General features: G+C 43.3%; 1 protein-coding gene across 19 annotated transcripts in view; it reads right to left on the reverse strand.

Annotated features, from left to right (window-relative positions):
* The window catches only part of NRXN3 (neurexin 3), a 2213138-nt gene that overhangs the window by 1522580 nt on the left and 663937 nt on the right, over positions 1–26621 (reverse strand). For 12 of the 19 annotated variants that reach the window (XR_014968864.1, XR_014968862.1, XR_014968863.1 and 9 more), the window contains exons 5-6: positions 7556–7857; positions 681–704 (exon numbers count right to left, since the gene is read on the reverse strand). Coding sequence is in view for 14 of the 19 variants with exons in the window: in XM_085626621.1 (XP_085482747.1) it covers positions 681–704; positions 7556–7857 (326 nt within the window). In the remaining 5 variants the exon portion in view is untranslated. The remainder of the gene's footprint in view (positions 1–680; positions 705–7555; positions 7858–26621) is intronic. The other 7 variants (XR_014968865.1, XM_085626627.1, XM_085626626.1 and 4 more) reach the window with 1 other exon arrangement.

A 26621-nucleotide genomic window follows, 5' to 3' on the forward strand; every position in this document is an offset into this window, starting at 1 on the left:
ACAAATGGTGGTGACGCCAAGCAGGTGGACATGCCATGCAGTGGAACAGAGATTAGAAAAGAATAAACCAGCAGTATCCTGCTGCCAGTGGCATCGAGCTCAAAGCAGAAGAGGAGAAAGGCAGATGTCTGGCCACTTTCTTGACAGAGCCTGACCATCACCTCTGCCTCAAACAAAAGATGAAAGAACAAGAGGGGCTCATTTCACCAGGAAGCTAGGCACCCCCAGCTAGAATGGAATTGCTGCACGCTATACACCTTTGAAGAAGAGTCGAAATAAATAAATAAATAAATATATAAACACATGTATGATGAAAGATTGATTGGCGAAAAACAAAGATAAAACACAATTTATTGTAATGGGGCGAGTGGAGGAAGGATAAACCAAAAACACAATACCTACCTATGCCGACCATCTTTTTTTTTTTTTTTTTTTTGGTTAACCAAAAAAAAAACATTTTATTTATTTATTTATTTTCGAAAAAGAAAGTGAGAGATAAAGAGAAAAAAGTGAGATCGAATGAATTCAGATAAAAATTAAAAAAAGCAATTAAAAGAAACGACAAAGGGGATTGAAGGAAGGGTAGTTTAGAAGGTAAGGAAGGAGAGGGTCACACACGGCAAACTGAAAAAATAAAAGACAAGAAGAATGATATCTACCAGACAATGTAGTTTGTTTACCATAGCGTGTCCGATGCCCGAATGCTTTGCGGAAAAGGGGGGAAGAGAGGAAATTAAATTGTGAAGAGAACGGCTTGTTAATAAAGAAATAAAAAGATAAATGATGACTTGTTAAGAGGGATGGTTAGTACATTAATTGGTAACGGTTAGTCATAATGGAACATTGCATGAATGATATAGTGTTAGTCAAAAGCCATGTCTCACCTGCCACCCCCATCTCAACAATGCAGGGCGAAGGAGGAAGATGCCAAAAAAAATAAAGAAAAGCTGACGTTTGGGACCCATGTCATTTTCCGGGGCCACGGGGTCCCCTTCTTGCCTTCTGCACCACTGATGTATTTGCAGAGTACTTACGTTTTGCTTTCCTCAAAGGACATCCTTGAAAGTGCACACACCGCCTGATTCCGTATCTGTCTCTACAGGTAAGACGGTACAGCCACATTTTTCACTATCCCCATACCTGCTACAACTCTTACCCTAAGCAGTGCTTTTTCAAAATCCCATAGGTAGAAAGTCAAAAAGTGTTTCAATTTCGAATATAGTTGAATACTTGCTATAAAAAGGAGCCCAACTCATTTGAGATTTGTGAACTAAAGGCGAAGCTTTACATGTTGCAATGTTCTATTAAAATTATGTGGAAACATTAGCATTTACTTCTAAAACATTTCTTAACTAAAGGAAATGTTCTGGCATACTCCAGCCTTTTTGTCTCAGTGTCAGACATCACTTTCTATTCCACCTTCCAACTTACATTTCTACAGTGAACTTACTATGTTGTACAAAGGGGTAATGTATATTAAAAAGGGACCAATGCAGCTGAAACTCTTGATTTAGGATCACCTAAAGACTGAGAACCCTCTGTTTAATCTTCAACAGTAGTCACTGTTACCAGTTCTCATTTCATAACATTTAGGGATATTTTCATAAAATATTAAATGGTCTAGCCTTGCTTGGAAAATGTCTCGTCTCCTTCACAGCTTGCAACCAGTAAAGTCCATAGCAGCTGCCCCCTAGTGGTACTGGTATCTTCTAGGGATGTTCTGGGCCCTGGGTTGTGAGATAATTCTTTGTTGTAGTGTGACTGTATTTTCACAAACAGCCAGTTAAAGAGTCAAAGATTGTAGTTATGTGATACGTAGTATCCATTATTGTATGACTTTTGGGCCTGAGAGACAGGCGGGCCTTTCAGCATCTGTATTATATTGTTAAGTCATATTTACTGTTAAGGTGCCATGGGGTGAATGGTGTCACACTAGATCTCAAAACCCAAGCAGACATCAAATAAAGGAGCATTCTGGAATGCCTATTGTTGGTGACTATTAGTGGTGAAGGATGGGGAACAAGACATGTTTTTTTCTCTAGCAAGGTGGCCCCTGTAAAACTGGCTTGGAGCTGGATTGTACCTTGTGTCTATATGTTTGCTTCAAATTAATATTTCTATTTAATAAAGCATTGAGAGTCATTGTCTGACGATGATCCTATTTTGCATCTGTGAATATTATATTGAACTTCTGGAGAGCTATGGTTTTCCCAGAAATCAATATAGTTTGACCCAGCATTGTTGCCCTGTTGACATAGTTTAATGTTTCATGGCAAGGAGCTCTCTCTGCAAAGCCTTCTGGTGGGGCTCATCCACATTGCTAATCCCAAAGATGAAAAGGGTAGCAGTACCATTTATCATCCTTAAGTATCGGGTCACCTATTTTCTGATTCGCTGAAGAAGCAGTTGTTCCCCAGTTCCTGCAGACTTTTAAATGACTCACCTTACAGGGAAAAGGTTTTTCACTCAGTAGCGAAATTGTTAGTTGTGGAACCAGGGGAAATGTGTTTTTTCCTGGCTTCACTGCTTGGTTTGATCAAAAGGCCCTGGGAAATCACTTTATGTCCTTGTTTGCAAAGTCCCTACCTGTCAGAAATGATGGTGCTTATAGAAAGTCTTTGCACCAGTGCTAAGTTGGACATAGAAAATGCTGCATATCTACCACTAACATGTCACAAGTGCCAGCTACAATAATGACCCATGTGATGACACCATGACAGAGGGGCTGCACTCAAAGGTATGCGTCATCAGACCTGCCAACTCACTCTGTGCCACTGTGTGTCACAAGACTCTTCAAATAGTCTCCCGATCAAGAGCCGATATCACACCGTGTGCACAAGGGTAGTTGGAAACCATTGCACAGAGCACATTTCCAGCTTGCGTACTGAAGCTCTGAGAAGCCATTGTCTATTAGGAGTTTTGCAACTTCCAAAGGACGTCGGCAGCAGGTGCCTTTATTATTTGTTTTGGGGAAGAGTGTGGTAAGTTCTGGGCTCTCCACCCACAACCTTTCCTTGGACCCAGTCCCACATGGTCGATCAGGTGGTGATGAGCTCAAAGCTCTGCCCCCACTCGCAATCCTGCCCCCCATAACCCCTTTTCTCATTACTCACATGGTAAAAATATCTTCAAAGTTAGCAGATTCGCACCTTCAGCATGTAACAATGATGTTGACAGAGAGATGGGTATTTTTTCTGAAGTCGGGCACCGCAGACCATCATTTTTGCTTTAGAGGAAAATCTATGGGACATATTCACAAGGGCCATATCTCCACTTTTTTGGCTTGTGGAGATAAAAATATCACCCTATTTACAAGAGGGTGATAACATGCATTAGTGCATGTTAGCACCCTTTTACCCGACGCCTCCCTTTGCATCTCTAATGAGATGCAAAGTGGGCGTCACTGGGCAGTACAACCTTGTAAATATCGCTGATGTTCACATCGCAATATTTACAAGGCTGTCCACACATTTTAGAAGACGTTAGTTTTTGGAGAAAACTGCTGTTAGACTTAGACTGTACTTACCATTGGGGGTGGATTATGCTGATACGAGCACAGGGTCGTATCAGCAAAGTTATCGCCGTTTTCCATGGATCATCGCCGGAAAACCAGCGATGTTCCATGGAAAACATCAGTATAGCTGGGAAATTATCGCCATTGCGCTATGCGTTGTTAATACAACGCTAGCATGGCGATCATTTTCTGCAGTAGACAGCGATAACATTTTTCTCGCAAAGAGCGGCCAGCGATAATTATCGCTGCCGCTTGTTAATATGCCCCTGTGTTGTGTATTGAAAGGGCAACCAAGGATATTTTGTGAAAAGTGAACAAAATTCGTACTTTAACGAGAGTTTTGGACTGTCAGAATAAGTGAAAAACCTCGGATGCCTTTTCCTCATTTGATAGGCTTGCGTGTCGCTGTAATCGCTGCTGTGGCCATATGTTGAGATGCTCCTGAGTGTGCTGTGGAAGGAGTTGCCATCCTTCCCAGCAGCAGGCAGGGACACGCTATACCACAAAGCACTCAAAGAGACCCTCAGAATTCCACAAGTCTACCATCCACCTGCACTGAAGGTTGAGATGAAAGGAAAGAAAACATTCAGAGTTAGAACACGAAAGCATGAGAAATGACCAAAAGATGTCATAAATAAATTTTAAAAAAGTCTAGAAAATGGAATTGACAGACAGGTAAATATAACATGATGATTCCTTTCCACCTAAAGGGCCTTTCGTAAATATCTCATTTTTATTAATTATGTTATATATATGAGCAACTATAATTTACAATGTTAAGTGACTTAAATGGATTACTTCATTGTTTTTAGTTGGCCATTTATAGCATTTAATAAAATACATGATTTTTCCTTGGGGACAGTTCTTCTTGGGTTGCGTTTGTCCTTATAACTGATACTGTAAATGTCTAAATATTACTTCATGTGACATTACTTCATTGATGTGAGGGAATTGCCCAATTTACACCAATATATTTTGGTGCCAATTTTGTCTTCCGTCCCCTTTGAGCACAGCTACTCTGAAGGGAGTCCGGACTTCCTCTGTTGGGGTTTGCATCCTTGTGTAATGAGAACTAGTTTCAAGTGATGCTTGTTTATGCCTCTATCAACAACATATACATAGAACTGGACAAGGAGCCTAAAATTGTAGGTGGAATTGTCACTCGACACATTTCTTTCAGAAACATCACATCAATTGTTGCACTTCGAGTAGAAAATTGCACTCCAGTGAAAGTCAAAAGTGGACTATTTTGACCAGCCATGGGATTACGCTTCCAAATGCTTTGACATTTTCCAGCAATGGTGCTAAAATATGGTCAGATTTCGCATCATTCTGTACTCCATTGTTCAAGAGACAACATTAAAGTATTAGATTTATCTTCTAAAATGAACAACTTCACGCTCTGGTACTTGCAAGTTGTCTTTTATATGCTTTTCTTAATTGCGTTTTCTTTTTGTTATGCCAGTTCCTTCGTGGTCTTAAAAATAAATAGTATTCCTCACTTCTCCTTTTAGGTTTTATTTTAGTTCAAGATGCTAACACATTAGCGTGTTTCTCTTTGTAAGCTCTCATCTAGCAACAATACGTCCGTATTCTGAAAACTACCTGGAGAAGTCTTCAGCTGCCAAAATGAATGGGTGCTCTCTTCAAGACACTCGTTTAAGTCTCTTGGTGTCAGAAGATAGTTCTTTCTCTTAGATGACATGACTTCCATATTTTTGCACTATTGTTGGCATGGTGAACATGATTCTACTGCAGGTTCTCGCTTCAGCTGCAAGGGAAGCTTTGGCAGCCATTTGTGTGATCGGTGCACCCTCACATCTTTGGCTACCATTGCTTCAAAGTCATCATTACCTCAACTGATCACTACTTCGCATGGCTGCGTCTAGAGTCCGAATCTATTGGTGTCAATTAAGAGTAGCCACTACTATGAACTACTAGGTATAGCGCCGAGATGCCCCCGGGTGAGTCGTGCGCTCTAGAAGTACACCTACCATAACATAACATAGCAGCTTCTACCCATCTTGCCTTTTAGTACCAATGACAAAGTCCTACCTCTCGCTGACCAAGGAGGCCCTAAAAGGGGGAGCAGGAAGCAAAAGTAGACAGGGCTCCAAACTCCTCTGTTGTGCTTTTCCTGACTCCTCAGAAGCAAACAAGAAGTTGCTGAGGGTCTTCGGCTTGGATAAGGGATCTAACCTATGATATGATCTGGAATCATAACTGGCATGTTGGTGAATCAACGTTTTGGGAGACTAGTGAACTAAACCAGTCTAAGTAATGGTCAGGCCAGAGCCATAGCCAAGTCAAAGCTTGAGGTGCAGTAATGGTTAAGTCGAAGTAATGTTCGATTTGAAATCATGGTCATGTCAAAATAATGGTCACGTTGAATAAACAGTCAAGTTGAACTATTGTATATGTTGAAGTAATAGCCTGGTCAGAATATTTGTCAAGTTGAAGTAAGAGTCGTGACGAACAAATGGTCAAGTCGACATAGCGGTCAAATAAAACAGAAATGGTGCAGTCAAAAAATGGTCTTGTTAAAGTAATGGTCAAAGTAGTGACGATGGAGGTATTAACATACCTCAGTGTGGCCCGGCTCCTATTACCAGTGTTCTCAACCTTAACGGACATCTTCAAAAACACTACAGAACAAGGCGCATTACACATTTACTCTACAGAACTGTCCAACTTAAGGAAGAGCAGATTTTTAAATACTGGCAAACGTTCTTGTAACAAATGTCTGATACTATCCCAAGTACAGAGCAAATGTACACAAAAAGCAAATATTAATTTCTTATCAGCGTTTTATTCTGTTGATTTAGTTCTCATAATTTCCTTTGTCTTGGGTGTTTTGATGACATGGGGAACTAGAATTCAAAGCCAGTTTGGGCGTTTTGGGAGCCTCGTTTTTAATTTCAGCTGGAAAAAAGCATACTGATTTTCTAATATAATAATTGGGACTGATTGCTCTCCTCAGGACAAAGAACACAGACACTATCTAATGAGAGACAGTAAATAGATAGAGCGGTGAGACTTACACCAACAGAATGCGTAGACAGGAGTAGACCCAGAGGCTGATTGAGTATGGAGAAGAGGCATACAATGACGAGGACACTGGGACAATTAGAAAAGGGAGCCCAAAGAAGCCAAATATGGGCTGTGTACTCAGCAAGGGCTGATATTGAACTCATGATGGGCAAAATGGGTTGAGCTACTGATAGTTAATTTTCTTTCAGATCACTCCTAATATGTAAGCTTCGACTCGCTTGATTGTCTCAAGAGGTATGATCTGCTTAGAAACAGAAACACTAGAAAGAGTTAAAACAGTGTCCTAACTCCAGAGGAGAACCTCAACACAAAGAACTCAGCCCTTGAACAGTGATACAAATGGTGAACATACAAATGGATGGGAACTGAAGTCAAAAGAAAGTAGAGTACAAAGACAGAAAAATGAGCATGGTGTTGATTATTCCTCTGCAGAGGCCATTTCAGAAAGAATCATAGATACAAGAACTCTGTGTTGAAGTTGAGGAGCTGAGATATTCCTCTCAATCCCATGCGCTAACAAGGTTGGCCACAATGAGATCTAAGGTTTTTGGACATGTCCTCGACTGAACATGGGCGCATATTTCTCTTTGAGTGAGTCTTTTCCTTTGCAAGTTAAAGGCTTGACATTAATATTGTTTTAATGTGTTCCATCCCTTAGCCAAGTTGATATTGCTCAGGTAATCTTGTGTGTTTGTTTAGTAACTGTTGGGTTTGCTTACTTTATAGTGTTATCACTCCATTTAGGTTATGGGAGCTCAGTTAACCACCAAATGTATAGCTCCTAGTAGTTAGCTTTGATGCTGCCCCACTCCTATTATCTAAGTCCAAACCAACAAATTATTTTACATTGGTTCAGAGTAGACTTCCCCTGAGCAATCATGTGTGAACACATTCCATCTAGTCTATCAGACACATACACTATTCATTTCCACTATCAGTGTAGGACGGTGCTGAATAGGATTCCATAGGCCCTCTCTGGCTCGTCATTACCTGCCGCAGGTTGCGTGTCACCTTCACGTCGTGCCAGGCATTGTCGTTGAACTTGCCGTTGACTGGCTCCACAATGGCTTCAAATGCGCCTGAGCCCAGGTTTATGACGAGTGAGACGGCGCCGTCCTTGAGCGCGAGGTTCACGTAGTCAGCTGACTTGCCCGTGTGCAGGATGAGCCCGTTGCGCTGCCAGGTCTTGAATGACAGTGTGATTTCGTCGCTGCTGCTCTGGATCGGGTTCTGAGACAAATCGTAGCACAGGTACTCCGAGCCACGGAAGGTGGCCACATTGTCTTCTCGCGCTGCATTAAAAGATGGAGAGAGGTTTATCAGTGGGCATCACCAGTAAGCACTCCATATGTACACAATACATACATGAAAATGCCACTCAATTGGACCCCACTTCAAACAGTGTACACAGAGTAGTAAAGTAGCATGGAACAATTTAAATATTTACAACAATCCAAAAACTGAGACACGCATGTACTAGAAATTATTGCATTTCCAAAATACATAAGTATTATTGCCTTAAACTCGGTTCAGCATTGATCTTCGCAGTATTACAGAAGTAACTAGTAACTAGGAGCATGTCAATTATGAGCACATAGTGCCTAAAAGATGTTCATTGGCCCTTTGGCAGGAAAAGATAATATTACATCATCTCAATGGCTGGAGATTCAGTGGCGTAGCAAGTTCAGGTGGTACCCGGTTCGGAAAATTTCTTGTCACACCCGGCTTGGCAACATGGCAAAAATATGTGTTTAAAACAATTTTTTTGCCATTTTGTCACCCCCTGCAGTGATGACGCCCGTGGTGGCTTGCACCCACTGCACAACCCCTTCTTACACCACTGTGAAGATTGACACTACCATACGATGCTTGAATTAAGTATATAATTTCACTGGGTGATGGTGCAAAATATTAAAATATCCAGATTACCAGAATTCCAAACCCCAAATATCAAAGACGAAAATATTAACAAGACAAATATCTCCGACTCCGTTCCTTGTCGATGGACAGAATTAATTAAATGCTGAAGTGAGTTTAGCTGCATTCGCTGAAGTGTTTGAATCAATCCCTCTATGGTCACTGTGGTATCTTAGTAAACTACTCATACATTTGCTTTCCTGAGTCATATCAGGTGACCCTTTTGCATCTGATCTCTGGCTTCGGCCCACTGGTGTCATTGTGCCAAAGCACTGTGGTAGCTGAAGGGACATCGCACAGCATTTGACTCCGCCCCACAACATCACAGGAAGTGATGTCAAACATCCTTCAATCCTGATCTGCCCTCTTAAAGCTGCTGAAAAATAATTAAATGAAGAAGTAACTTCAGAATCACACAAAAGCAGTCTATAGGGACCACTCGGGAGGTTGTTAGGGGTCACAATTCCCCTCTCATTCTCATATATAAATGCCATCTTTGCCATCAGATGCTGAGCACACAGAATGACTAAGCATTCGCTCCATGCTGATTTCCCTGTGGCGAGGATGGTGTGCATGGCTTCGTAATCCAACTTTGAGCCCATGGATGAGGTGATTCGGCAGATGGCTCATCGAGAGCAGATGGTCTCAGGGGCATAATAAATGTGACTGCTATCCTTGAATGCTCTCTAGGACTGGGTCTCTCAACCCTAGGCAGCTTTTGCAAATTTTAAAGGGATACCTTTGCATCCAATTATAAGAATCAGACTCTTTCATAATCTAGACCCTGCTCTGATAATACATTGTTGTACCTGGCCCTCTCTGAATGGTCACCCCAAACGTTTTGCCTTCACTCCTCCTGTTTTCCTGAATTTGTTGTTGTTGGATTTAGAACTCTGCACACTTTACCACTGCTATCCAGTGCTAAAGTTCTTGCGCTCTCTCTTTTAAACATGGTAAAATTGGCTTGCACCAAATTGGTACATTTAATTTACCTGTAAGGCCTGAGTAAAGTGGCATTGCATGTGCCTAGGGGCTATAAATTAAATACTACTAGTGGGCCAGCAGCAGTGATTGATCCACCCACTTAAGTAGCCTTTGAAATAACAACTCAGGCCTGCCATTGTAGCCCGTGTGTGCAGTTTTAACCTGCCATTTTGACCCAGCAAAATATACTTTTCGCCAGGCCTACACCTTCCTTTTTAATAAATATAAATCACCTCTAGGATGGCCCCTACACAGCCCATAAGGCAGGATACACTATATATAAAAAGTTGGACATGTACGTTTAAGTCTCAACTTAGTTTTTCACTCCTTCAAGGCCTACACGCCCCCATAGGATAACATTGGGTTACCTTATGACATTTAAAAAGTGATAATTTTTGGTTGGGAACAGGTAGTTATGTCATGATTGGTGTCAGAGGAATTGCAATTTGAAACCGTCCTTAATGTTAATGTCCGATTTTAAGCCCCAATTCTGAAAATGCCACTTTTAAAAAATGGTATTTTCTTGCCCTGAATATTTGGTGCCTGCAGGCTGTTCCTGGTGCAGTTGACCTTTGTGTATTTCTCCTAGAATGCCAAACAATATAGGGTCTGGGTGTTGGCAGGATAGGCCATCTTGACTTGAGGGAGCGAAGCTGTCACCTGGCACACTTGCACTTCAGAGATGCTGCTTCAGCTCACACTCAAAGGACATCACACTAGCCTATTGTTTCTGGAGATAGACTGGGATGAGGACTGGGAGGCAGGTAATTCCAGACACTTTTGCAGGGGGAAAACTCCAGAAGTGTCTTCTACTTCAAAGTTGGCACCAGGTGTATAAAAATGGGACCATCAGACCCACTCTTCGGTACACTCCTGGACCTGTGGGTACTCCAGAAGAAGGACTACCCTGCTGCCAGAGGACTACCCTGCTGCCTGAGGCCTGCCCAGCTGTCTGATAAAGAAGACTGGACCTACTCCCTTCATCCCAAGCTGAGTGACTCCAAGGGCCACCTGACTGACCTCCTATTCTGAACTACAGGGACACAACAAGCTCTAAAGGCCTCCCTGCAACTGCCCAGCTGAGCTGCTGCCCTGGACCTGTCAGAACTTGCTACTAGACCTGCCTGAGCTCTTCTGGCCTTGGTGAGTTCCTGATCCCCAAGTGGTGCCTGCCCAGGTCCTGGGCTGTTGGCTGGCATCAAAGAGAGTTCCTCCTGGCTTAACTGAAGGTCCGTCAAATCCAGGGGCAAAGTGATGCAAAGCATTGCAAAGCCTCACAGCATAGCTGCCAGCCTCATCTGAATCAACGCTGAGCAAGGCAAAGCCCAGCAAAGCTGTGTCACACAGCTGCCAGCCTCATTGTGATTGACTCCTCCCAACGCAAAACCTTGTCACACAGCTTCACTGGAACCGACACCGTATGACTTGAAGCCTCACAAAGCAACGCCACACAGACCGCACACTAAGAACATCAAGTACAATCCTTAGGGGGTTAATCATGTTCCTGTGCCCAGCCTGTGCTCCCTCGCCATTGGTCTGAACTTGAGTCATTTTTCCCGGTCCAGTGTTACCAGATAACCTCAGTTGGTGCTTTGCACATTTTGCTGCTATTTTTATCTAAACATTTAAAACTGAATATCTCTGGTCCTACTTATTAGATTGTTGTTCTTTTGGTGTCAAATAATTGATTAAATGTTACTTATTTTTCTAAACTAATGTAGGATTTTTGTTATGCTTTCACTTTATTACTGCTTGTGTACAGCATAAATACTTTACACATTGCCGATAAGTTAAGCCTGACTGCTTTTCTTGCAAGCAGCCAGATGGTTAACCACAGGTTAATTTTGTGACTTTTGTGATTCACCCTGACAAGGATTGCAGCTGTTGTTTGAGAAGGGCTAACAACCCCCTCAAGTAACAAACCAATTTCCCACATATATCAATAAAAAAAACACTTTTTCAACTTTGCTTAAAGTTATATGAAAAAATCCAAAATATTAAAACCCCACCCCTTTCAGATTTCTTTTACATGCCAGAGGCAGGTGCCTTCACTGTCAAAAGCACCTCACCTTTTGATTCACTCTCTGTATTGACACACTGACACACCTAAAAAAAGCATAGTCTTCTGGAAATGACAAGAGCATGTCTGTTGTGCCGTCTTGCTGCAGATTCTACACACTTTAACAGGAAACAGTGGAGCTACTGAGCTTGCTGACAAGAACAATGTGTAAACTGCATGTCCCATATTCAAATCCTGGCGGGGCTTATTCATATTTTCATTCTCCTAAGTCATTAACCTGAGAGTAAAGTGGGTTTACTATGTTCATATTTACCCTTTAAGTGTCCGTATTCACCCTTTAACCCTCACTGCTCTGTAGGGGTGGGTCTTGCTGCTTTGAACAATTATGGGGAATCTGTATAATCACCTTGCTTTTACCTCGGAAGCCATGGATAAGACTCAGCTCTAAAGTTGATAAAGATAGCTCACTGGGTGACCAATCTGTTGCTGTGTTCCATGGGCATCCACTAAGTCACAGATTTGAATTCCAACACAGTTTGCTCAGCCTATCACTGGTCCAATAACTCCAAATGAGCCTCATTAATCCATAAATGAGTGGGTTTAAAGTTTTAAAAGTGGAATAAAATAAAGAGCATGTTTGTTAGACCTGTCAGCCTTAGGGTGCTCTTTCCCCAAAAATGTTTCCATCCTTCTGCATTTTTGCTAATCTCATTTTTTTGCTAGCCTTAGGACTCTGCACACTTTATAACCTGTGCTAAAGTGCATGTCCACACTCTTTAAAACATAGTTACATTGGCTTATACCCAATTTGCATATTTAATTTACTTATAAGTCCCTAGTAAGGTGGCACTGTGTATGCCCAGGGCCTGTAAATTAAATGCTACTAGTAGGCCTGTATCACTGATTATGTCACCCACTTAAGTAGCCCTGTAAACAAGTAGCAGGCCATTGCAGCCTGTGTGTGTAGTTTTAAAACTTCCATTTCATCCTAGCAAAATAAACCTTTAGCCAGGCCCAACCCTTCCTTTTTAATACCTATAGGCCACACCTAGGGTAGGCCCAGGGCAGCCCAGATAGCAGGGTACAGTGTACTTAAATAGGTGGACTTGTACTTTTATGTTTTACATGACCTGGTAGTAAAAAACTCTTAAATTAGTTTTTCACTACTGCATAGACTAACACTGGAGTTCCCTTATTACATTTAATAAGCTGTAATTTTCAAATGGGAGCAGGTTACCAGATCATGTTTGGCGTCTTTGGAATTGTTATGAAAAATCCAAAATTATGGTGAAGTCAGATTTTTCATTACAATTTTGAAAATGCCAATTTTAGAAATTTGGCATTTTCCTGTCTTAGTCATTTAGTGCCTGTAGCCTGTACCTGGGTCACATGACTGGGTGGAGCTGATAGTTGTGCTTTGTGTATTCCTCCTAGGCATACACACACAATAGGGAGCGTAGATGAGCCTAGTTGGGTCATCATTGTCGGGATGGGAGGGATGAGATGGGTACAGCCCCACTTAACCTTGAATTGGCTATGTCTTGTCGCCACACAAAAGGCTGCATCCCCCTGTAGTTAGCCTAGAACCAGTACAGGGGAGGCAGTATGTCTTGGGGCTTCAAAGGGAAACTTCTAGAAGCTTCTACCCCACTTTAAAGGCACAAGTGAGTATAAATACTGAAGCTCAGACACCACCACTTCAGGACACTTCTGGACCTGTCGATACTGTGCCGGGAAGAAGGACTGCTGTGCTGCTGATGGTCTGGCATTTTGCTGGACCGCTGCCCTGCTGCACTACTGCATTGCTGGACTGCTACCTTGTTGTGCTCACCTGCTGCCTGCTTCCCTCTTGCCTGAGTGAGAAGGACTGGACCTGCATCTCTTGAATCCAAAACCCCAGAGTGACTCCAAGGGTTATTTGGCTGGCCTCCTGACTTGAGCCTCGGGGTCAGAAGGCTCCAACAACCTTGCTCCTGCACCTGGACTCTGCCATCTGTGAGTCTACCCTGCCAAGTGGCACCACCCTAGTCCTGGACCTTTGGAAGTGGGCCTATGGTGCTCTGCCAGCCTCTGTGGATCCAGCGGAACTGGCTCATCTCCACTGCTGCGCAGCACAACCCTGAGCAGAACCGATGCATTGCTGCTACTATGTGGATCATAACTGCCACAAAAACCTGCATCACAGTCCATCGCAGCTTTGGAACAACTGCTGCATAACACAGCCTCGGCACAGGCCCTCGCATCCCTCATCGGCGGCAGCCTGGAGGATGAGGTCTAAATCCTCATGGCAGATCCTCAGAACCGATGCATCACCCCACTTCACAGTGCATCCACGACTCTAGACTTCGCATCGTAAGCCCTGGATGACGAGAGCCTCAATCATGATGGAGGACCTCACACCACAGACTCGTTGCACCTCAGAACGGACGCATCGTTTCAGCTGTGCAACGTGTCTTCCTCGCACTGCTCCGCAACCAGTATTTAAGGTACTCTGTTCATCGGACCTAACTGGGTCCCTGTAACTGGCCCTCGCCCCTTAGCAGTGCACCTCAACTTGTGACTTTGACCTGGGCTGGCACGACCAGATATCCACAGTTGGCATGTTATGCCTTTTGGCAGTGTTTTCACATAATTCTTTAAAACCGAATATCTCCAGTTCTACTAATTAGATTTTTGTCATTTTGGTCTTTTTTTATTTCTTAAAAATTACTCTATTTTTTAATTTTGTTGTGGGCTCCTTTTGTTGTGTGTTTTCACTGTGTTACTGTTTGAGGTGTTGCACAAAAACTTCACACATTGTCTCTGAGTTAAGCCAGACTGCTCTATATCAAGCTACCCAAGGGTTGATTGAGCTCAGGTTAATTTAGTGTTTGCTTGTAACTTCACCCTGCAAAGAATTGTGATGGCTGCTTGAGAAGCCCCCCCCCCCCCCCCCATCAACCAGGAACCCAATTTCTTACAATGGTCAATTCTTTGACGCTGGAACCAAGTGCGGAGCATTATATTGGGATAAAGTACCCTCTGCCATACATTATAAGGATATTGCAAGCCACAAAGGAGTTCCATAGCTATATGAATGAACAAGGCTGAGTTTCTTTATAAGGTTATGGAACTCTGAGGTCACTTATGAGATCCTTATCATGTAGGACAGGGGTACTTTATCCCATATAATATAGGGTCACACCATAAACTTTCCCACAAACGCTTAAATTCTTGGTGCACAGGTCTTTCATATGAAAGAGAGAGCATGTTTGCGAATACTAAGTATAAAAATAGAATCTGTAGTGCAAAATTAGAGACATGAAACAAAGCTATTAGATATCTGTTGCAAAACGATGATAAAATCAGTTTAATACAAATACTTTTTTTTTCTTTTTAAGCCACGGAATGTGTAGAAACATACAGACAGATTCTAACTTTTCTATAATTACCTTAGGAGTACAAAAAATAAACATGTTGCCATAAATATCTCCCTTCTGCTTCTCACTGTAGGCTATAAAAACAGAGAAAAAAAAGTAACATTTTGATTTTCTTTAAATAGCTGCTTAAATTATGCTTTGTGACCTGACCTGCCTTTCCCTCAGCTGCTGTTTCTGGGAGGAAGCATTGTGACTTCGCAACTCAGTTGTAATAAGTTATTACAGAAGAGTCCTGACATCTTTTCTTTATACTCGGCAACATCACAAGTCGCTTATCATAAAGAAATTAGAGACAGGTTTCTATTAAGGGTGGGCGGAATTTGCAAAATTGACTTTTGCAAATTATCGCAAAATTGCGCAAAATCTCCGCGAGCATGCGAAACTTTCGCAAAGATGCGGAGATTGCTTTTCCCGCCCGTTCGCGATGTGTTTTTGCGTGCTCGCGGGAAAATATATCTCCAACTTGCCCATGCGGTCGCTAATGGGCGCAGCCAACTTGATCGCGATGCTTATTTCCTATTCGCGATTGTAATGACGTGTTCGCGATCGCAATCTCTCGCGGGATAGCGCGACCGGCTATCAACAATCCAACATCTTGTGGCACGCGCGAACGGATAGGAAAACTCATCGGCGAACGCAGGGACCCGGTAGGTTGCGACCGCGAACGCAAGAATGCATTTTTAAAGCGCGGCAGGTTGTGAAAGTTTTGACATTTTCGCGCTCTCCGCGGAACGCGAAAATGTCAAAATATCACAAATTCCACGAGCGGAACGAAATTTACCGCCCAGGCCTAGTTTCTATTCAGGGAGTACAGGAGCCCTTGTATTATATAGCATTTATATAATGTTTACTACCTCAGACGAGTCGTTGATCTTCATAGTTGTCATTCTAAAGTTTAGGCAGTGCACAAGTCGGGGGTACACGGAGGTACACGACATCCACCCACTCTTTTCACAGGGTGGACGCCTTCTCCCTGCCAAGAAGTTGGGCCCCACAGAAATATGCTGAACTTGTCCCAGTGTAATTTTCAGACACGGGACACCCGTTGTCTGCTTTCATTCCCAGCAGCAAATTGCAGGCAGCACGGAGCTTTATTTCACCTCCAGCTGGGCCGAAGTTAAGGGGCCATCAGTCCTCTTTTTGTTTGAATATTCTGACTGGAGGCAGCCTGCAACCTCACACTTAAATGTAAATGCCACAGAGGGGAAACAAAGGCACACAGCTTATTATCTCTTCACAAGTCCTTAAGAGAGGCAGGCTTTTGCATTTGTTCAGTCCCTGTGTATAATAGCTGCATGCACTGTAAGAATGTCAGGTGTGTTGGTCTGTCCCAGTGTTTACACAAATAACAACTTCAATAGAACTATTTTATTTCTTTGATAGCACTATCCTACACAATGCAGGGTGTCAGAGCTCTTTACCTAACATACACATTATACAGTGACAATTAATCATGTACATGCATACATCAATGTACAAGATGAGTTACATGAGACAGTGAGGGTTTCAAGGTGTAGGAGCCACATACCCTTCATACCTCACTGTGGTCTTTTAGAAGGATTACAATTTATGAACTGGAGGTAACAGAAGGATCTCTGTGTTAAAAGCAGTAACCCACTTTACTACCGACATAAAATAAAAATCTGTCATCTGCGTGTTAGATGATGTGCTTTGCAGGAGACACATTTACCTTTTCTACTACATTGATTCAAATCTGAGACTTTACAAAACACAGATCTCTCCAGCAAGTGCATTAACCACCAGAGTTATCTCACCATTATTACTATTCCCTGAGATTTACTGGGCACCTTCAGAGAGGATGCCTTAACCCAATCAAATATTTTTAAATGTAGACTTTGCAACCAATTAAGCATAACACATCCATTACCATGCTTCTTCTTGTTGCCAATTTCTTTGTGGTAGTGTTTAAAAAAATTAATCTATTAGTTGAGGCCCAGATTTTGCATCTGGATTGTGCTACTTTTTTGGCACAACCCCAACATCAAATCTAATTTGTTAAATCTCATAATGCACTTAAATGTACTCATGATATACCTGATACACACTATGCAGGGGCGTAACACAGGCTCCCACATCCCCCGCGGTGCGGGGGGCCCCGAGCTTCAGGGGGCTCCCTCAGCACAGTAGTAGGGCCTGAGAGCTCCGTATTCATTCTGGAGCAGGGCCCCTCCATGTACCTTGCAGGGGGGGGGCTCAACTTTCGTTACACCAGTGACACTATGTGTAAGGTCTTAATATCACTTCTTGTGATGTTACTTCTTGTGATGTCACTTCCTGTGATGTCACATGCAATGTCACGCGTCGTGAAATCATGCACCGTGATGGCACACGTCATGATTTCACTTGCATACTGCCTACCCTGGTTAGACCCCCCACTTCTGTTTTTTAGGACTTGTGCCCTGAGTTTAGGAAACAGTTTCATTAACAGTATCTCATTTGTAATACCGGTCTGGATTGGCAGAAAGTTGTATTAAAAAAACATGTGGTATAACAGGGAGGGCTCAGGTTAATCAACGTAATATTGGATCAAAACACAACAGACTGACAAATGGCCGGCATCGATAAAAGCGGAAGTGAAGTCATGCGTGACGGTGCTATCATCTAGGTACCATATGCTACTACATGTGAACACCGCCTCCTCAGTTCCCAGACTCTACTTACCGACTCGGCATTTCACTTGTTTGAGGTGCGTGGGATCGCTCTGCTAACGCCCCCACAGAGGTGCGCGTCCATTATTGCTACTGGCGCGGCCCAGGATGGACACCACGTCCCCCGCCAAGGTCACCCCTCACGAGGGCGGGGGCGAGTCGAAGCCAGGCCAGCCTCCTCGACAGCTGCAGGTGCTATACAATGGTCCAGTGGTCGCCTGTATGGATTTCAACACGGCGAATGCTGTTTTCTGCGTCCAATTATTGGCTGTGATTACACGCTAGGCCTCTGGTGGCCGATCGCGCGATGGCGAAACCAGCACATATCGCCGCTCTCCCTCCGCGGCAGCCATCTGAGATTGATATCAATTATAACGCGGCAGAGTGACAGGCAATTACTTTATGGAAAGCAAGTGTTGCCCCCTGGATGGTTCCAGAGCACCCTCAGCCGCATGCCTGTGGTGTCGGATATTTCAGCGCGCCTCAGGCTTTCTGAGAGGCCTGAACCAAAAATATGAAATGTTTTTGATATTTTTTTTTAAGCGCGTGATCACGTTTATCGCTCCCACGATGTGAGAGCATTAGATTTGTTCGTTCTATCCCCTCTCCGATTTGCTTGGTTTTTGATTTTCACTCACCGACCTCTGAATCCCAGAGACCGGATAGAATGGCAGTCCGAGATGTGCACATTAGCCAGTTAGGGCTACTTCAGGCCACGTCGAGGCTACCAGCCCGGAGTCAGCATCACTTCACTTTTTAGTGTGCAAAATGGCCGCTATTGCATCAGTACCCATTTAACTCCAAGAGGAGTTCTGCACCCAGACCTTATCTCACCACAACAAAAGGGTAGGTAGATATTTACAGCTGGGACTGCTCTGTTACCTTTGAGTTCTAAGGTACCATCAACTCCTGACGCTTTTCCCTAAAAATGTATAAACTGAAGGGTAGTCGTATTACTTTTATTTTCCCCAACAAAAGGTGTGAATCAGTGGGTTTGGGGTTGCCTGGTATAGATTCATTAGCTTTAAAACCCAGTGACAGAGTGAATGGGTGAGCTTGAAGCTATGCAAATACACCGCCTTGAGGAAGCGGGCCTGTGTCTCCAGCAATGCACTTTTCTGCCCTCTTTTTCTAGAAGAGCTTAACATTCTGGCATCTCATTGTTCCCCCGGGCGCTGCCCATGCTGCTAGTATTCTTACAGCAGCATCATCGTGTGCTGCTTGCGTTGCTTACATCCCCTTTAATAGCAAGGCACACATAGGGTAGCATTGGCTTCTGTCGCACTTAGTCTCCAGCTTTACCCTCCAAATCCTAATCCATATGCATACCATTAATTTAGTGTCTAACCCCTATAGTATCTTCCTGCTTCCATCACCAGGATTTATTCAACAAGGTGGGAGAAAGCAGAGTTTTAAGTCTTAATTGTTTCCAGATCTGCAGTCTGCCTTATTGGGAGGGCTATGTCCAGGGCCAGACTGGGAACCGAAACCAGCCCTGGCAAACTGCTCGGCCGGCCCCCCTGAGGGGGAGGAGGGGAGTGTGGCCGAGCTGTTTGTTACGGCCAGTTTCGGACAATTTTCTTACAGGGGGCCAATATTGCCAGTCCCCGGTAACCAAAACGGCCCCCCAGGTGCCCAAAATCGGCCCCACCATGGCGGCCCACAGGGGAAACGCCCGGTGCCCGCTACAGCCAGTCCAGCCCTGGCTATGTCTTTCCAAAGTTTTGCCTCTAACATAGTATACCCACCTCCCTCCAAGTCATAACAAACAATGTTTCCAGTCCTGGACTTTTCTGTGATGGCCTAATGCATCCGTAGTGTTGTAGTCTTGTAATCTTGTATTGAGTCCATTGAATTATTGGACCAACATGCCTGGAATCAGTGATTTGTTAGTAAAAAGTTCAGGACGGCAAACAGTGTCCATAATGGCCTGGAATAAGGTGGCCAGTTTACCCTAATGTTAGCATAGTCCTACCCATCCATTTCCATGAGAAGCACGTAACTCATGTAAAGCCTGGTTAGGCGGACCTCAAATATCCTCTAGGTGCATCCCAGCCAATGGAATTAGTCCAAAGTTCCAGACCTACCTGATGTTACCATGTATGGAAATGCATAATACCTGGAAAATAATCCAGGAGCCAATGCAAAGCAAGAAGGATGGGGACATAAGATGGCTACACCGGTCACGGCTCTTAGCACTTATTCTCAATCTTATGAGGCCTATGGCAGCATCTTGATTGTCTGTAGAAACCAACTGCAACAATCATTGATTCAAACTGGCAATGCCTTGATCAAAGATGACCCTGGACTCTTCATTGAAAGTACAGAGTTTCCTGATCAAGCAGGGGAAATAAGTGCAATATTTAAGTAAAACATGAGCTGATCTTCAAAGGATAAAGAGGAATCAAACAAAAATATCAACATTTTAACTTTTGTGGCTAGAGGGATGTCAGCTCCTTCAAACAGGATGTTATAATAAAACCAGACGTCAATATTAATTGTGTTTTGCAAACCTACCACTGTCAGTACAGTTTGTAAGGTTTTAAGGTCCGCTGAGGTGGCTTTGATCCATGTTTGAGTAATCTCCACCCATCGTTCGGATCCCCAAAGAACATGGTGAAATTATCAATGGGGAGGGAGGAGGAAGAACACCTGGCTTGGGCTTGAGCTCTCAAGAATCAATTTAGACAGAGCTCCTAATTTTCTTCTACTTTTTTAATCTCTGTTTTACTTGAATGCTGCTCTGTTTTAAAACAAGCAGTAAACAATTTGAATGGGCCATTATACTGTTATTGACACCAGCCCCAAAACCATCTATCGAGGTTCGGCATTGATTGCTTGACCTCTGATACCATGGATGAGCCAGGCAAGCTACAGAATCATTGTGTATCCTCCATATTTACACTGTCCGGCATGTGGGTGTGTAGGGAACAACGAAACATGAACTGCCTTTGGAGCCACTAAGAGCTTTTTGCTTCCTACAAGCAATCAGGCAGTAGTGTGGCTAGTATTGTTTCTTTTTCTTTTCTCAGGCATGAAGGTATTTCCGGTTTATCCATTAACAGGAAGTTTTCTTCTTTTGAGTTTTTGTTGCATTCTTTGATTAATTTTCTAGTGTTGGAAACCTTGTCCTCTTGTGTGTCTCATTTGTTCTGTTGTAACCCACAGTAGGACCCCACTAGATCAGAGTCACTGCGAACAAGTTAATGGTGGGCAGATCATGCGTGTAATTCATTCTCTAATACACACACATGGTCACCTTCAAAGGTCTTGCTTTTTTTGAGGTTCAAGGATTACTCAAGGTGAAGTTGCATCTTCCATGCTGTCAGGTTGAATAGTTGTGAACTGCCCACTTGAGTTGTAAATGTATTGACATGCCAGTACCTTTGGATGGACAGAAAGGGTGGGTCTAGCTGGGGTGTTCAGATGCCCCGGATTTGCTGGGACAGACTTGGATTTTCATGGTCTGTCCCATAAGAATTATGTGAATATGCCAGATGTACTGCCATGGATGATAAGCCTTCGTGTGTACCTCAGGGAACATTCATAAAGAAGCAATTTACATCATACAGATGATTTTTTTAAAATCAATGTTGTATTTAATTTCATGTTTTCTCCCTCTTCTTTGTTAGTGAGTGCTGGCTGGTAAGTCATTTTGTGGTCCTTGATTATTGCAAAAGGGTAGTCATATTTATATATCTTATTGCATCTCCTGGTTTTTGGTTTTCAAAGTCGGATCACCGCAGGTGGGGCAGGTTCAGTATTATATGTTCTGTGTTGCCATGACAGTTATCAAAGCATACATGAGCAAACTAACCAAACCGATGGAGCACAAAGTGCTCCAGCGTGTATAAAAATGCAGAAGAGACAATTGGCCTGGCTACTGAAATTAACAAAGGGACCAATTGCTCAAGCAATAACAACTCAGAAAACCAGTGTGATAGTTCAGTTGAGTGCCGGCTGTTTGCAAGATACATGTCATAGTTTGAAACCCCCAGTAGACCTTTCCAGGATAGGTCAAATAAAGACCATTGTGCTAATGCAAGAACACCTATTACTTAAGTGTAAATATGCAATTCTGTTTGTGTTACAAGCTATAGAAATTAACAATATTAGTATTAATGACAGCTCCCAGTATACTAGTGTTTTTAGTTAACATTGACGAATGCCCTGGCACTGATGTAGTAGCATGCAAATATTTATTGGGGGACCCGTAGGCAACATAAGTCCCTAGTATAGTGCACTACATATTCCCAGTGCCTGTAAATTAAATGCTACTAGTGAGCTTGCAGCACTGCTTGTGCCACCCACCTAAGTAGCCCTCTAACTATGTCTCAGGCCAGCAAATGCAGAGCCTGTGTGTGCATTATACACTGCTGTTTCCACCTGGTAAAATAAATCCTTTGCCAGGCTCAAACCTTCCTTATTCATACATATAAGCGACCCCAAGGGTAGGCTCTGGACATCCCAGAGGCCAGGGTGCAATGTATTTAAAAAGCAGGAAAAGTACTTTTAAGTTTTACATGTCCTGGAATTGAAAAACTCTCAAATTCGTGTTTCACTACAACAAGGCTTATACCTCCTACAGGATAACATTGGGATTAACTTTTTACATTTTATAAGTGTAATTCCCAAATGGAAAGCTATGACTGATCCAAGTTTGGTGTCTCTGGAATCACAATTTAAAATCACAACTTATGTTGAAGTCAGATTTTAAATTGCAATTCCAAAAATGACACTTTTAGAAAGTTGGCATTTTTCTATTTTAGCCATTTGGTGCGTGTATCTAATCACATGTCTGGAGTGGGTGACAGCTGGGCTTTGTGTATTCCCCCTAGACAGCCACACACAATGGGAGCATAGGTGTGACTTGATGGGCCATCCTCACAGGATTGGAGGGAAGTGGGGGGACCCATCCTCACGTACAGCTCAATAGGCTGTGTCTTTGAAGTCTCCCCCACTTCAAAGGCACAGCATGGTATAACTACTGGACCTCATACACCAACTCGTTAGTACACTTGTGGACCTGTGAAGACTCTGCCAGGAAGAAGGACTGCTGTGCTGCTGATTGACTGTCACTCTGTTGGACTCCTGCCTTGCTATGCTGCCATGCTGCCTTTTGTTCCCCTGCATGGGTGAGAAGGACTGGACCTGCATCACTTCAACCCAGAGTGATTCCAAGGCCTAGCTGGCTGGCCTCCTGATCGGAAGTCTCATGGACATAAAATACTTCCAGCCACCCTGTTGCTGCACCAAGACTTTGCCATCTGTGAGTCCGCCCTGTCAAGTAGTGCCACCTCAATCCTGGACCCTTGGAAGTGGGTCTAAGGTGCTTGTTCCAGCGGAACCGAGCCATCCACTGTCAAACCAGTGCATCACCTCTGCTGCGCACAACAGAACCAGCATATCACCTCCGCTGCGTGGATCGGCAATGACACATCGCTGCTGCTGCATTGGACTCGACGCATCGCATTCAGAACCACGACTGCACAATGCACTTCCCAAAGCAAGGTCCTCGCATCTTCATCAACTGCAGCCTCAATGATGACAAAGCCTCCCCATCGCAGCTCACTGCTCATCAGAGCCAATGCATCGCTGCTGCTGTGCTGCTCAGGACCAGTGCATCATTGCCGCTGCATGGATCGCCTCTGGCGCATTGCCTTGACTGTATCTCGCATCCTCGACATTGACGCACCCAGGATTAAGCTACTTTTGTTCAGCGGCCCTCACTGGATCTCTCTATCCAGACCGTGCTTCATTGCATTTGGCCTGAACTTTTGACTTTGTCCCGGTCCAGCATGACCAGATATCCCAAATAGCGCTTTTTGCTTCTAGGCACTAATTTTACCTAAAAACGTTGAAATTCAATATCTCAAGTTCTACTTATAGTATTTTTGTAGTTTAGGTCTTGTTTTATTTTTTTAATTAAGCTCTATGTTTCTCACTTAGTGTGGCATATGTTTGTGTGGATTTTAACTGTTTTACTGTTTGAAGTATTGCAAAATATTTTACACATTGACTCCAAGTTTAGCCTGGCTGCTGTGTGCCAAGATACCAGAGTGTGAGCACAGATTAATTTAGGGTTTGCCTGCTTCTTACCTTGACTAGGATTGTGGTTGTTGCTTGGTTAGGCCTCATACTTCAGTCAACCTACAACCCAATTTCTAACATCATTTATCATCTACAGTTCAGGACAAAAATATCCCCTCCCAAAACATGACAGAGATTGACTCCCCTGTACAGCATCTCTATAAAATAATGTGGAAATGGCTGGGCTAGTTTTAATATTCTTGGCAAATATTTACAGATCTTTAAAACCTCTGTGGAGACTTTGGGGAAGAACTGCTTGAAGCATCATTTCTGACAGTCATTACTATATGTTTCTTATGGAAACAGAAGGCGGCATGTGGTATTTATGCTGATTAAAGGGAGGCTTCTGGGATTACCGTGACACTTCCCAGTATTGCAGCTGTAATTCCTGTCAGTTACCAAAAACGTGTGCAATGCTTTGGAACAGATAAAAGGCCCAGTATCCCAATTAGTGGACATTTTGTCATCTCCCAGGTTTTAACAGGACTTTCGAAGTGAACCTCTAAGAAATGGGGGTCTTTATGGGATATTTGCTGGGCACCTTGCTGTAAAGGAATTTGGTTGAAATAGTGAAGGGCCTGAAAACATGGAACATCTGGGGTTCCTCACCAGAACCTCGAAAATAGAGAAGACTAGGAGACCTAGACTAGGAGACCTGGGCCAGGAACATTGCCTGTGTGACACATTATTATAGGTAAGCCAAATAATTAGCCTTTGGATTTAAACATAGTATTGATATCTGTGTGCATTGTGTGTTTCACTGAAGGTAGAAGTTACTCTATGTGTAAATGTACATATGTATATAGCGGTGTAAATTATGTCTCAGTACAGTGCGTAAACATCATCATGTAGTGGTTGCATCACAGCAGAGTACCTGAGACTACACATCCTCTACGTCTCATGTACAACTGTGTGTGGTCGTTTCATTACTCATTGTGTTTCTCATGTCGCTCTGTGTAACTCAGAAGGACATATGCACTTCATATGTGCACAGCTCTTGCATGCCTCAGTGTACAATTGGTGTGTTTGTCTGTGTCCACATGTCTCATCTCAGTGTATGGCACATTTTAGAATAGCATGTATACATTCACACATCTGTCGCCGTGCATTATGTTTCTTGCTACAATGCTGTGTGTTACTTACCATGCAGTGCATTTGAGCCACAGTACTTCCCAAAGGAGGGCGTGTTTATCTTTCTACACTTTGTGTGTGTTTGTTTGAGTACAGGTTGTGGATGTCATTTTCTGACTATATTATCTGTCTTAGTATGCACGCATCATGCTACGTATTACACGGTATGCACACGTTTTAGTATATGTAGTAAACCACATCTGCATCTTGGTTGGGGGTTTCAATGTCATGACCGTAAAGTTGGTGTATCAACAAATTGTAGGTGAATGGGTCATTGTGAGTATTTTTCTCAATGCCTGAAAGTGCATGATTATTAGCACCAATGAGCGACATGTCTCAGTACAGAGTTTGAGGCTCCCATCATGTGTCTTTTTCTTTACACAGTGCGTGCACATCTCAGATCATGATGTGTGTTTGTCAAATGGACAAGTGTCTTGTTTTAGCATATAATGCTTGTTTTGTCTCGGTGCAGTAACTGTGTGTGTGTGGAGACGTGAGCACATAGATTGTGTTCCTCCTCCAGTAAAGTAAGACTTCATCATGAAGTGTGCACTTTTGCGCCCGCCGTGTGTCTGTTTAGGTCGATCTTGCGCGTCGGTGCCTCTTTATATCATTAAAAACATTAAACCCTGCAAGAAAAATTGTGCAGTGTGTGCGAAACCTATGCAAACACTGTGTGAAACCAAACACGTTAGAATTCAGTCAGTAAAAGTGTTTTGTGTGGGGAGATCTTGTTGAAAAATATGATCCCTTTATTCTTTTTCTGAATTATGGAAACAGCCAGTTGGTAGCATGCAGCCACTGCTGCTATGAGGGAGTCTGCATGTTTAAAATCAAGATTCTGAATACTGTACCAAGAACGACCAAATTGTCTTGACCGTGCAATATCATTGTTTCATTTCAAGTAGAAAAACCAACAAAACACATTTAATAAAAAAACAAGATCAAAATTCTGTATTTGCAAATAATTGAATAGACAAGGATTCTTCTGTGGCCCTAGGCTTCCGTTCCGAAGGTGTCTTCTTTCTAACTACAAAATGGCGGCCCCCGCAGACAAGGCTGTGGTTGCGCATGAGAAACAGAGCAGGGGCCATTTTGGCCTCCTCTGCGGCAGCACAGCCCCTCCTTGTCAGCCTGTCCACAGAGAGCACGGGGCCTAATGACTCCAGTCGGATACGGTGCTTGGCTTATCAGCAGCGGACAGACCCATTTCTGACAGCCGACCTTTCCTGCCACACTCCAAATACAATTAGCCAGAGGAGGCAGGCGGCTGAGGGCGGGAGGTGGGGTTCAGGATGGGAGAATGAATAAAAAGAAACAATACACATTAGTTAAAAAAAAAATCTGAATAGCTATGGTAGACCGCGCCTCTTTGCTGTTTTCTGAACAGCTGTAAAGTAGGGAGGGAGCACACAGAGGGGATTTCACCACAGAGAGCAGGGAAGAGTTAATGTCTGCCATGCTGATTGAATTATGTACAACTAGCCATGGCTAACGGGAGTTATTGCTCATACGGAAAGGTGAATGGTCTGCTCTTTACCCGCAAGGAGCTGGCATCCCATGATACGGTGAGAGGAAACAAGAAATACGGCATTATCCTCAATAAAACAGCAGCAAGTCAAAATGGAGGCATCACTGAAGGAAGACAAATGTCTTCCCCTCTAACTCAATCCGCTGTTTCACGCTCGGATGCTTCAGTTCCCATGACATGTTGTGATGGGAGAGCCGCCACATCACAGCAACTTTTGCTGCTGTTTTCATCTTTTCCACCATCTCCCGTGGCATGGTTATTTTTGCAGCATCGGCAGGAGGTTGAGAACGTATTC

The sequence above is a fragment of the Triturus cristatus genome, chromosome 9 (genome assembly GCF_964204655.1).
Source record: "Triturus cristatus chromosome 9, aTriCri1.1, whole genome shotgun sequence".
Taxonomy (NCBI): domain Eukaryota; kingdom Metazoa; phylum Chordata; class Amphibia; order Caudata; family Salamandridae; genus Triturus; species Triturus cristatus.